General features: G+C 35.1%; 2 protein-coding genes across 5 annotated transcripts; one reads left to right on the top strand and one right to left on the bottom strand.

Moving 5' to 3' along the window:
* Window positions 1–5,181: 5,181 nt before the first annotated feature.
* LOC143304110 (survival motor neuron protein-like) lies at window positions 5,182–8,639 on the top strand. 4 transcript variants are annotated; one of them, XM_076626473.1, is made up of 5 exons: window positions 5,182–5,305; window positions 6,424–6,606; window positions 6,732–6,846; window positions 7,236–7,533; window positions 7,654–8,639. In XM_076626473.1, exons 1-5 carry the CDS (start codon window positions 5,276–5,278, stop codon window positions 7,748–7,750), a joined length of 723 nt encoding a protein of 240 aa, XP_076482588.1. In that variant the 5' UTR covers window positions 5,182–5,275; the 3' UTR covers window positions 7,751–8,639. The 4 variants fall into 4 exon arrangements, with proteins under 4 accessions (XP_076482588.1, XP_076482587.1, XP_076482586.1 ...); XM_076626472.1 differs by lacking the exon at window positions 5,182–5,305 and adding an exon at window positions 5,764–6,234; XM_076626471.1 differs by lacking the exon at window positions 5,182–5,305 and adding an exon at window positions 5,764–6,243.
* Window positions 8,640–9,763: 1,124 nt separating this feature from the next.
* Window positions 9,764–11,860, bottom strand: LOC143304111 (uncharacterized). The gene is made up of 5 exons (XM_076626475.1): window positions 11,798–11,860; window positions 11,184–11,381; window positions 10,633–10,921; window positions 10,117–10,456; window positions 9,764–9,903 (listed from the first exon to the last, which is right to left on the bottom strand). Exons 2-4 carry the CDS (start codon window positions 11,264–11,266, stop codon window positions 10,175–10,177), a joined length of 654 nt encoding a protein of 217 aa, XP_076482590.1. The 5' UTR covers window positions 11,267–11,381; window positions 11,798–11,860; the 3' UTR covers window positions 9,764–9,903; window positions 10,117–10,174.
* Window positions 11,861–13,219: the final 1,359 nt, after the last annotated feature.

The following is a 13,219-nucleotide window of genomic DNA, read 5'->3' as shown; positions in this document are numbered from 1 at the left end:
GCTGGCATTCTTGTGATTGCCTTGGAGAGTGATACATCGAGCATTTTCGACGATCGCATTTGCGTCTAAGTTAGTTTCGCTTAGTAAGGAGTTATCCCGGTGACCGTGGATTCGTTTGAACTCAAACATTGCTAATAGTATTATTTAATTTAATTATTCGTAGATCGTATTATTCATTAGGCTTAGTGTTTGTTAGACTTATTATTAGTTGTACTTATTATTTGTTGAGCTTAGTGATAGACCTGTATATACGTGTAAATAAAATCTCGGCTTTGTGAAACGATGGCTAGTCCACACGAAGAGTCGTCGCGCGCCCAAAATTCGAATCGTGATCCGACATATATATATATCGGAGATGAAAGAACACCGGAGTCTGTAATTGAACAATTGTAGTTATTCAATCCGATTGTAATTGTTCGAGAGTTGTGATAATGAGCTTGGGCTCGAGGCGACAGTCAGTCGCCGAACGTAGCCGCCGTTACGGGATGAACGCTTTGTTTAACAAAGGTATGGAGTAATTCTATAGCTCTCCTTAAAAGAAATATTCGTGGCGACACGCGACAGTAAACATTCCAACGGTTTCTGTCCCGTGGCTCGCCACACGCAGACCCTATTCTTCGAGTAAGATGAATGCCAGATGTCGATGCGTCTCCGCAGTACATGTTCGGCTAGCCCGAGGGCCCGTTATAAATCTTAAGGTTTAGTTAACTAAAGCCCTTCAAACAGACAAACAGTCTTTGTCCCAACTACGGGAAGATAGGGGAGACATATTTTTCAACGAGCGGCGTCTCCCACTAGCAACTTTCCCTCGAGGGCGGCTAGCATCTTTTTCTAACCACCGATATGGAGATTGACCAATTAGCAGCAACGCCAATTTGCCTTACTTTCTGAACGAAGGCTTTTCTCGACGAACCCGATGATCTCGTATCCTTAGACACACCCCATTATAGTTTTCCTCTGTGGCATCATCGGGACGGGAAAGGCATTCTCGCTCGCGATCTCATTGATGAAAGGAGTAACTCTTTACGATCAGTGAATATTACGCGTCCGACTTCGATTTTGTGAGTACGTTCATCTATCATCCCGTCGACCACGGATTCGTTATTGAACCTAGGATCATTGTCATTAGTTTCTCGAGTACCTAACTACCACGGTTACTTGTCCGGTTCTGTAATAATCGTATTTGCACTAGTCAATGTCTTCTCTATTGCATAACGACAACGTGTAACCCAAACGAAGATTCGTTTCACGCCCCTAACCCTAATTCTAATGTAAACCCGACATATATAATAATTCTATATTGAAGAAAATATGAAATTAACATGATACATACATTACTACATAAGTTATATATAAAATATGTATATTATACCCTTGCCTACTGACTGATATGAATTTCTTTCGGTCTCGAATGCGTTAAAAGAGAGCGCAAAGAAGTCGAAATTACTTATTGCAATTAGTAAAACGACCTGAGTGGCAGACAGATACAAGAAAGAAGGAATATTATATTAGCGGAATTTTTATAGCAATTATATAGGGTTTCGATCGCATAATTAATCAGTATCAACTTACCAGTCTTTAACGGAAGGACAAAAAGAAGAGCAGACGGCACACAGACCGCAATCATGATCATTTTCAAGTAGAATCTCAAACTGCCGTACATCTTCCAAAACTTCGTTAGTCGTAAAGGATCAAAGGATGATGTCCGCGCTGCGGAAAATAGATGAGAAGCGGCTATTTCAACAACCACCGTGTAGGTACTGCACTAGCCAGAAGTATCTGCGACAGAAATCAGGATACACTCGTTTTCGCATGGTTGGATCAATTTCGCGTGGGACTAACCTGATTGAACCTAACGCGGGATAATTGCTCAACTCACGACTTTAACCAGCCCGCTTGATTCTCTGTAAATGCTTGAAATTGACGCTTGGATTCTTTCCAGATTAACTAGCTTTACCCCTCCCACCCTTTATCTATTTTCTTAGATCGACTTAGACTGCCACAACATATTATCTTTCTTCTTTTCTTTTCTTTTCTTTCCTTTTGATCTTTTAAAGCCCTAAATCGCTGGCTATTTTGTATACTATATATTTTGTACACTCAATTACTCTGTAAGTCATAAGTACATATGTTTTACAACGTTATTTGTCATATTTCAGTTAAAATCCAGAAAAGCCAGAAATATATTTTCAGCAGATTTTAACGCTCCCCTGGCAAAGATCTCAAAAACGAGTTGCGGCACAATTTAAAGCGACAAATAGCATCGCGTGTCTCGTTGTGGTAACACACGGTTCGCCAGTTTTTTTTTTTTTTTTTGATATCGGTGACTGCCATATTCTCTTGAGTTTCTAAATCGTAAAGATTCTTTCCCCAGGGATTGGTCAACTGTGTATGTCCCCATGCGACGTAACTTGCTTAAGGAACACGAGCCGGTGATATGCAGGCAACGTATAATTGAATATCATTCGCTCTGAAACGCTGAAGTAATGACCAGTGCAGTGGTCCAGTGGTCATATTGAATGCCGCTGGATATATCAGCATTTGGCGACCTAACCCAGAGAAGCAGGAAATATGAAGCCACCGAATACCAATTAACTTCGTAGTTGCACGGTTCACATACCATCATTTCTGAATATGCGAGGACAGTCCTCTTATTGTGCTTTTAATTCTTTTATTTGTTTCATTTTCAGCAAATATACTGGTTTTTTAAATTAAGCTTCTTTTTATACAGAGTTACAGATTATATTAATTTTATATAGAATATATTTAAGAAAGATATTTAATTTTTTGCTAGTTAAGTATTGATCGATTAAGTTACTGTACCCTTGCTCCGATAAATGCGTGCCATTTCCTCGAATCTAATATCATAGCAAATGCCAATACCTATTTTGCAGCCCTTCACATCGAATGTCGTTAGGGAGTTACCTGGACTGAGTGAATCACTCTCTCGAAAAGTAATCTTATTAGGAATGTCGATGTCGAATAGATGTACCTAATAACATAAAAATGTAGTCGCTAATTCTATTGCTGCAACTTTTGTAATTTAATATCAAAGTTACCAACTCCTAAACTTTAATTATTTTTTATTTAATAACTGACAGCGTTTTTATCACTTTCTTTTATTAAAAAATCTTATCATTTAATAATGTTTAAAAAGGAGAAAAAATAAGTATTTTCGTATGTGAAAAATTTATACAACAACAAACACATTACAACAAAAATGGGCGTTTCCCGTATCATAACGTATTTTATAAACCGTAAATTATAGAATTGGTTATAGTATACGTATGTACATATGTATATTCCTAAATTATTCCTAGATAGAGTCACTTTCTTCACCCCAATATTTTCAAATTCAAAGCCATAAAGGAATATATTACTTACCTTTCGGTGTTTTGCTATCAAAGTTCCATCGGGACCCCAAATAGTACAGGTATTGTACAATTTATCGCCCTCTATTTCAGGCATCGTACCACCAACTACATAGATGTTGTTTTCTTTAGCTGCGTTCGATGAAGCAACGCTCGTTTCACCATCAGGAATACTCTCGGCGTATTTTGGAAAGTACTCTGCATTGCAATATTTCAATTAATGAAAAATAACTGTCTTTTGTTCCAACCATAAATTAAATTGAAATGTTTGTCAGTTTTTTATTTTCTAAATTATCAAAATAACTAAGTTTTATATTTCGACTTAATTAAGTATGCAATTACTTAGCTAATAGTATATATAATAAATTGTTTCTACAGGTTCAAAGTGAAAAATGAATATTTAGAAATATTTAATTACGACAATGCTATTTGTGTTAGCATCAGTGGCTTGTTACTCAACGACTTTGCTAGTACTTTTTGAAACATAAAGTTAGTTTTCAATTAACACTTATACTAGAGGCGGAATTATAAATGCAAAATAATTGATAATACTAATTTATAAGTACCTAATTATTAGTATCTTAAAAAATATATTTATACAAAAATCACGATAATCATGAAAATGGGGAAATCCTATATCCTCGACTCAATTCACAATTTATTTTGTATATTAATTAGATTTATGACGGATGAAACGAGAGGGAGAGTTGCGCGTTTCGTCCCGGGACTACCGGTGGACTCGTCAGTAAGGCTATGCCCGGTAGTCCCTGCCTTAGACGTAGAGGGAGTCTCGCTAGGTGCGGTATTTATATCAATCGCTCGTATATTCGACCGCTAGCGAGTTAGACAGACAGACTCGTTGTCGTCGTAGCCCTCTAGTGTTGGCGGTTGGTACCCGCGGATCGCCCGGGAGGTGTTGCGCCGCGTTGATGCCTCGACCTGTCGGCGTCCTGTTGATACCGATCCGCCACAGATTCCGCGCTCATCAGTACGTACTCACTGGCGACATCGAGAAAATGTATCGGCAATTCCTCGTACGACCAGAGGATCGGAAATATCAAACGATATTATGGCGCAGCGCGAGTGGAGAAACAGAAACATATGAGCTTAACACCGTAATACTCTTATCATAGAAATAGAAGCAGTCCTCAATTCCCGCCCGCTAACTCCTATCTCCACCGATCCAAATGATCTCCTAGCCCTCACTCCCGGACATTTCCTCATTGGCGATTCATTAATGTGCTTACGTGATCGAGATTTCAGGGACATTCCATCGAACCGACTCTCCAAATGGCAGCATATCCAACAGCTTAAACAACATTTTTGGAACCGCTGGCATAAGGAGTATTTGAACGAGCTAACCAACCGCAATAAATGGAGCAAGGGTGGACACAGCATCCAAAAGGGCACAATCGTCATCCTCAGAGAGGACAACGTTCCCTCCATGCATTGGCCTCTGGGCCGAGTTATCAAGGTTCATCCAGGTGCCGATGGTGTTGTCACGTAAAATAACAAAATAAAAAAGGAATTTGAGGTAAAAAAATAAAAAAAGAAAACTTTATTTTTTTTCTAACATCAATACACTTTACAATCTACGTCCGAACTCCAGGCGTGACTTTCTAAGACTGACTCTTATGATTTTACTTTCGATCGGATCCGATTACTTTCTTTTGTCATCCCTCAACATCCCCACCGTCCATGCATTTGCTAGGCGTCCGCGATCGTTGCCACGTGCTCTTTCTTCTAGAACCTTCGGTGGAAGGACCGTTGGGATGTTGATGGTTCATTCATGATGGTTCAGCGATATACATTGTCGCCGAGTGCCGCCACATCTTTATCTCTATCGTCAGTCCGTCGGATTTGAAGTATGCCGGTCGTGACATGCTCTTCGGGCCACACGTTTTATGATACAAGACCAGCAAAATGATCAATGTGTAATTTTACATATCTTACATTTTTTTCCAAATGAAATATTGTTTTTATTAAACGTTTAAAACCTCAGGCAACATTTATTTCATCTGATTTCAGTTTTACAAATATATATCTATAATACATATCTGTATAAATTACGGTCTGGTTTTATCAAACAGGGACCGACACTCGCTAGGGAAAACTGCCCAAAAATTGAATGGTAAAAACCAATATGAAAGACAACAAATTTCTCGTTCTGCGGAACAAATAGAAATGAGCAGAGTATCTTTATCTTTATCTGAGACATTCAAAGCGTATCACGCATACGCTAAACCTGAAGAAAACTTTCTTGTCTTCCATGTTCATTTTTCCCTTTCCATTTCCGAACGGTTTCTTCTATATTTATTTATATGTTCGTGATTGATGCTATTGACAACATACAACTAAGGGGAAATACGAATAGTAATAGATAGATGTATAATTCATTATGCAATTTTATAGAATTAAATCTTATTTATCTTCAGATATAAAAACTATATTTACCAGCTGAAACACTAACGCATATGCAGTATAATATAATCTACTTAACAATCTCGTTTTAGTTATAATATGTGATTAATTCTTTTGCTATTTCGCTATAAACAGTTTCTTGTGCATACAATATTTTTTTATAGTATTCTAATATATTGTTAGATATTGTAAAGAAAGTAAAATACAGTTATTGAAGTTTGGGAACATTCAATGTTAACCTTGCTTCAAAAAATAATCTTTCGAATGAATGGGGAATAGATTTTTAGTATTATAGTTGGTATAATGTCATCATTGTTTACAATGTGTTAGAGTTAAAGAAATGAGACAAATTAATATTTCAGAAGCAAATTCAATATTTAAATGATGTTATTTTAAAATGGCAGATGATATGAATGTTCTTTTTATACGAGGAAATGGAAACGTATGTATGGTAATGGAAACGTAATGGTTTTAACATTATTTTAGTACAAGATTTTAGCATAATAGTAATTAACAGTATCCACTACCTTTTAGTCAATTTTTGAAAAATGACATATATGATAATTTGCAATAGTTTGATAATAAAATACTTGTATCAATATTAATAACGTATAATTTGCTATCTCAAAAGGATACAGACACAGCCAATGATAATGTTTGGGATGATAGTGCATTAATAGAAGCATATGATAAAGCAATAAATTTAGCAAAAGAAGAAGTTATCAAGCGAATGGGAATGGATGTTGGAAATTCTCAACCGAAAGAAGACCTACAAAATCTTAAGCAGCCTAAACACGCAAGTAAATTACACAAGGTTGTGATTTTGATAGAATATTACAAATTTGATACAGAATATTATTAAATATATTGATTAAGAAGCAAATTATTTTATTTTGCTATTTACTTATATTTATTTGTATACACATCTTTTCTCTATAGAAATGGATCATAGGAGCACCTTATCGTGCAATATACTCAGAGGATGGAGAAATTTATGAAGCTATAATATCAAAAATTTACGAAAACAATGGCACGTGTGTTGTAAAATTTGTAGGTAATACCTTTAGCATGATGGTTATGTCAATTAAGAAATGTACTAAAAATACATATATATATATGAAGTAAAGGCTTTCGCATAGTCTATCACAGTGTCATTCAGCAGGTCCTTAACTGGGCAGGAGTACCTGTCAATGTCTATGGGGAGACCCGTGGGATATAGGGTCATGAACCATAAACATGCATGTTACTTATTGTTCATTATTAGCTGCTTGGAATATAATTCTCCTCATTAGACGAGTGATTATTACTACATATATCAAGGCAAACATTTATACATATACATTTATGCATGGGAAATTCTAATACATTGCCTGTAAGGACAGTAACTGAATGGCATTCAGTAATTCTATTAAATGACAAAAATTTTTTTTACTCTGTGTTTAGGCTATGGTAATACAGAGAAAGTCGAGTTGAGTTCTCTTTTAGAATCAGAAGGTTTGCAAAGTCAAATAGCACAACGAAAGAAAGCTTTGGAAGAGAAATTCAATGAAGAGAACGATGAGACTTGTGAGACTAATTTTTCTACAAATATAAATTCGAAAAAATATAATGTAGAAAAAATGGATTGTGACTCTGAAGAAGCAAATGCTTATAAACATCACTTCATACCGGGACCATCTTTCAATTCGATGACTGATATAATGCCACCTGCACCTCCTTTACCACCACAATTAATGGCCAAGTAAGTACAATTTAAAAATTCTAATGGAATGCTGAATACTTCTAATATTAATAAGTAATTTGGAATAAGTTTAACATTTTATTTGGAAAAAAAATACGAAATTTTAATAAAATGTACTAGATTACCAGATAATGATACAGACGCACTTTCAAGTATGTTGATGTCATGGTATATTAGTGGTTATATGGTATATTATACAGGTAATTATTTCATATAAGTATTTTATTGTATATTAAATTTTCAATGGACTATGTTATTTCTTTTGTAGGTTATTATCATGGTTTGAAACAAGCAAGAAACAATCAAGAGAACAGGAAGAACTGTTGATTATATCAATTTTTTCAATAACAATATAACAATAATATAAGATATAATAAAATATAAAACTCATTGTATTTATTTACTTCAATTATTTGAAATAAAGAACAGCTTTATTTTCATATAAGACTTTAAGACTTTTTTAAAAATAATTACTAAGATAAGAAAACATAAAAAACATATTTTTGATAAAATACACTCACATATATATGTCGGGTTATCATTAGCATTTAAGGCGCGTAATGATCCTTCGTTTGAATTAGCCATTGTTTTACGAAACAGAGAATATATTTACGCGAATAAACAAGATTTTACAAAATATTATGAATAATGAGTTTAATAAATAATAAGATTAACAAACGATAAGTTTAACTAATAATTAGATTAAAGATTAATAAGTTTAACGAACAATAAGAGGAACGAATAATATGTCTTACGAATAATGAATTTAACGTATAATGAGATTAACGATTGATAGGTTTCACGAATAATGAATTTAATTAACGCTATTAACAATGTTCCGGGGTTCAAACGAATCCACGGTCAACGGGATAACTCTTTACTATGTGTAGAATAATTTTAAACACAAAATACAATTGCTGAGACACTCGGTAAATTGCTCGATGTATCACTTTCCAAGGCGATCACACGAATGAATATCTGATGAAAATCTTTTTCGCTATACGACTGCATTTGTTTGTTATATGCTCGCTGGAAACATCGAGAAGGTTCCAATCGTTGTTGCTAGGCAATTTCTGTCAAAAGTTTGTTGTATACTCTTTGGAAACATCGAGAAAGATTCAAACGCCGTTACTAGGCAGTTTCTGTCTGGAGATTGATTCCTAATACAACGTGTGTCCCATTATATCGACATCTCTAAAGTACAATTCTATGTGATTTCTAGGGAGAACAATACAACCGATCCACACCTTCGTCAGGCAAAACGTTTATCCCGTGACCGTGGCTACGTTCGGCGACCAGTTGTCACCTCGAACCCACTTTCGCTTTCACAAATATCAAACAATTACAAATGACAATTGCTTAATTACAGTTATGATAAAATCTAGGCTAAAGCATTAGAAGGCTTCCTCAAAATTGCAAAGGGAAGGCTCCGGTTTTCCTTTCATCTCCGACATATATAATACAAGGATATAATACAACCGAATATTTTAAACTTAGCCTATAGCGCGTGCGCGCACACACACGCACACACATGACACACATGACACACATGCGCGCACACACATGCGCGCATACACACATGCACACACATGCGAATGATTTCTCGAACGATAATCCATTTATTTATATTTTTCAATATCTGTCCTTACGATTGCGTATTTATTTGTTCCACGTATCATATTTATCTATTTGCATAACTGTAGGTGACATTTTTTTAAACAATTTTGCTAATATTTCATAACTTTTTAATTCATATTTCAAAGTGGTAACAGGTGTTTCTTTCTTTTCAAGTCTCCTCCATATCGGGCTTATTTCTAGTAACCACGCTTGCTTACAAAGCAATTTTATATCTGCACAAGAATATCTTTCAGTATATTTTACTATGTGGTTTACAATGTCTGTATTTTCTAATAAGTGGTTGCTAAGGTATAATTTGAATATACCAAGTCGAGCAACTTCATTGGGTAATGATACGTATATTTGCTTTTCGAGACGCCTGAGTAAAGCTGCATCAATGTCCCTAATAACATATTTACAATAAATATTATCGTTCTATTATACTAATAATAATGAAGGAATACTTCAAACAACACAATAACATATTTGGAATTTGGAGAAATATTACGATATTTTCTACTTAGAAAACATTGAAATAACGTGATATACGTACCAAGGGGAATTAGTTGTAGCCAGAAGAACTACATTAGAATTCTCATTAGACACTAATCCATCCAATCTAGAAAGAAGTTCTGATCTGAATCTCTTTGCAGGTTCAGACAATATACAGTCTCCTTTATTTGTGGCGATCCAGTCAATCTCGTCGATAAAAATAATTGTAGGCGAATGACTATAGGCAAGTTCAAATAAAACCTGTTCAGTTTAACAAATGTATTATTCATTAAATATTATATTCGAAATTCCTTAAATTCATTGCCTCATCACGAATATGATATCATTTCGTTTTCTAAACAACTATTCTATTTATATATAAATGACGAAAAATAAAATCAAATCTTTTTATACCTAGAATCTCTCCTTCATAGACAAAGGAACAAAGAAACTTACAGAGACAAAGCAACTTACACGTATATACTTCTCGGAATCGCCTCTCCATTTGCTGACCAATGAGCTGGCAGTTATGTTAAAAAAGGTGCAATGGCATTCTGTCGCGACTGCCTTCGCTAACATCGTTTTCCCTGTTTTGTATATTTCTTGTAAACACGTACAAAAATGAAAAGAATGCGAGTATCTTTCCTGTACCAGGTGGGCCGTACAGCAAAATACCTTTCCAGGGGGAAAACGGGCCATCAAAAAAGATAGGATACTTAAGGGCATACACAACGGCCTCCTTAACAGCGGTTTTACATTCTTCTAGGCCTATAACGTCATCCCAATGTACATTTAATTTGTTTACTATGATCTCCTGTGACGATACAAAGATAAAATGGCGTCTTCTCTATATTAAGTAAGTGTTACGTAATTTGGTATTTGAAGCGTTACTGAAATCACGTCATCGTCGATATACGTTGAACGGTTTATCGACGGGAATTTTATCGTTTAAAAGCTTTGCGATACGTATATTAATCGAAAATAACTTACGCATGAGATGTCCTCAGCAATCTTTCGTAATTCCGGATTATCTGAATAAAGCTTTTCAATGCATTTCAATATCTTCGATTGCATGGATTGTTCCATTGGGACGTTAAATAGCTCTTCTGATGAACGTCCATCACTCTCATTGGGAAATATCGACGTCACTGTCATTCCGAGATTAATATGATTCGTATTGTCATCAGTTATCTTCTGCTGTAGATTCGTCTCTTTCACAGGCTCACTTCTCGCTTGTTTACTAATAGATTTGGCTTTTGTCTCAATACTTCTACAAACACTGGATCATATTGTAATACGATACGTTGAATACGATACGTTGAATACGATACGTTGAATACGATACGTTGAATACGATACGTTGAATACGATACGCTGAATACGATACGTTGAATACGATACGTTGAATACGATACGTTGAATACGATACGTTGAATACGATACGTTGAATACGATACGTTGAATACGATACGTTGAATACGATACGTTGAATACGATACGTTGAATACCGTTTAATATCGTTAAATAATTTAAATTCTTACGTTTTGCTTGCATTTGTCACTTCCCTCGTCATTTCCCTTCCAGTTATTTTCTTACACAATATGGGATATTTTTGAAATTTCATCTTGTAATAATTTTCATACTCTGCAACGATAATTTCCAAATCGATGTTGTCGCAGACCCGATGTTCGGGAGATAGACGAGCTTCCCGGAATAATACATCGCTAATGTCTATATACCTAAAGAAATGTAGTTTTTAATTAATTATAGTTTTTAATCGATTAAAAATATTTTTCGCAATGACTGAACACTATAAGATAACCATCAAACAACTGTTTTATCTCTAGGTAATACAGGCAAAAGAATGTATTTACTATATAAATCCTCGAAGATAATTTCTTGTCTTCTGCTCTTTAATTTCCAATTTTTAGATGGATAAGAATAATTTGAATTTATATTTCATATATTTGTTTATAACTAGTTAATCTACATTATCGATTGAGTTATTCTTAACTACTGAATTACCGATGTCGAATTTTCAAATTTGGTTTCGCCTTCTCTTTCCACGATGTCCACTGATTTCTATTTCGATTGGTCACTGACACTATTCAAGAGAATTGGAACTAGGAATATATTTTAATTATAATATACTCACCCATTGTGTTCCAAATAATAACATACAAGGTATAATATGTTCCGATGACGTTCCGAAATACGACTCTCCTCCTAATATAATTATTTTTTCATTACAATAATATAAGTTTTTTCATGTAATTTTTTGTTACATTTGCGAATTCAACGAGTTACACATGATTTTTCATGAAACACGAACGTTAAAAATATTTGATACAGCCTAATTATAAAAATTGTTAGAAGCAAAAGTCATAGATACTATGTGCGAGTATCGCATGAAACGAACAGCTATTAAGAGAACTGCAGCAATATTACAAATCAAATAACAAAACACACTCGTCTGTGACGTGGAAATTCTAAAATCTAAAATCTAAAATCTAGAATATTCCTTACCTTTTTTCGCAGATTATAAAATATCTTATTCATACTACCTTGCATCGATAAATCACCGTTCATAGTGACACTTTCAAATCGCCTATCGTTTCTCAATGGATACGAGAATTTCCGTTTATTACTTTAAAAACAACCCGTCCATTACGTTTCTCTTAAAAAATTCTTTCAACTCCGTTGAAAACCGAGCATCAAACAAGAGACAAACGATTTGTTGCCATGGAAATGTTTGGTTCACACATAAGCAACGCACAAATATAATGATAGAATAGCTGAGTGTGTGTACTGTATAGTAAGATGGATGCAACATGGAAATAGAAAGAGAACACCATGTATAGATACTTCCTGTCCTTGTTTAATGAGGCATGCACACTAGTGGACACTGACGCTGCTCGTATACCCCTGTTACATATTTCCTGTACAAGTGCGCGTCATTAGACAAGGACGGAACATCCTCTCTCTACTTCTCTATCGCGTTTTTAGTTCGCTCACGCGCTCTGTACTTATATCTATTACATTTCCACCATAAGCAGCGGCCGTGCAGTGACTTACAAAAGTTCCGAACGGTTCCATCCTGGGCGGACGGTTAATTGCGTTCGGTACTTCGAGGCAGGAAGGTGAGTACAGAATCGCTCCTCTTAGTACTCTTATTAGAAGTGTTATCATCGAATATAAGTTTTTTCAATAAATTCTTATCGTTTTACAATCTTTCTAGAATACAATGACGTCAGCAATCGATCATTTTCGCGAATTTATTATAAATTAATTGGGGGAATATCTGGAGTTCTTTATCGGTTTCGACTGTAAAATCAGCAACTATTCGAATTTTTCATTCATAATTGTGACGTTTTCGACTCTTCCGTTGCCAAGACCCTCTTGAGAGATTTTTGGCACGTTCCATCACCCTTGTTAAACGAGTGCACATTGGTGGATATATTGATTTTAAAAACCAATACGTGAACGAGGTTTATTATCTCACTGGGACAAAGAAATCCGTTTTATTCGCGAATTTTCCGTGTTTCTTCTTAATTTTCGTGAGTGTCTGGCGCGGAGC

Source organism: Bombus vancouverensis, unplaced genomic scaffold (genome assembly GCF_051014615.1).
Source record: "Bombus vancouverensis nearcticus unplaced genomic scaffold, iyBomVanc1_principal scaffold0022, whole genome shotgun sequence".
Classification (NCBI taxonomy): Eukaryota; Metazoa; Arthropoda; class Insecta; order Hymenoptera; family Apidae; genus Bombus; species Bombus vancouverensis.
Note: the sequence above shows the minus strand (reverse complement) of the source record. Positions and strands in the feature narration are given on the sequence as shown.

Excerpts from the sequence above, each read along its gene's own strand:
- LOC143304110 (XM_076626471.1), top strand. The coding sequence starts at position 6,190 with ATGGCAGATGATATGAATGTTCTTTTTATACGAGGAAATGGAAACGTA. Across the intron at positions 6,244-6,423 it reads GAAATGGAAACGTATGTATG|GATACAGACACAGCCAATGA; the intron begins GTAATGGAAACG and ends CTATCTCAAAAG. Across the intron at positions 7,534-7,653 it reads CCACCACAATTAATGGCCAA|ATTACCAGATAATGATACAG; the intron begins GTAAGTACAATT and ends AAAATGTACTAG.
- LOC143304111 (XM_076626475.1), bottom strand. The coding sequence starts at position 11,266 with ATGAAATTTCAAAAATATCCCATATTGTGTAAGAAAATAACTGGAAGG. Across the intron at positions 10,922-11,183 it reads GTGACAAATGCAAGCAAAAC|TGTTTGTAGAAGTATTGAGA; the intron begins GTAAGAATTTAA and ends AATATGATCCAG. Across the intron at positions 10,457-10,632 it reads TTGCTGAGGACATCTCATGC|GAGATCATAGTAAACAAATT; the intron begins GTAAGTTATTTT and ends GTATCGTCACAG.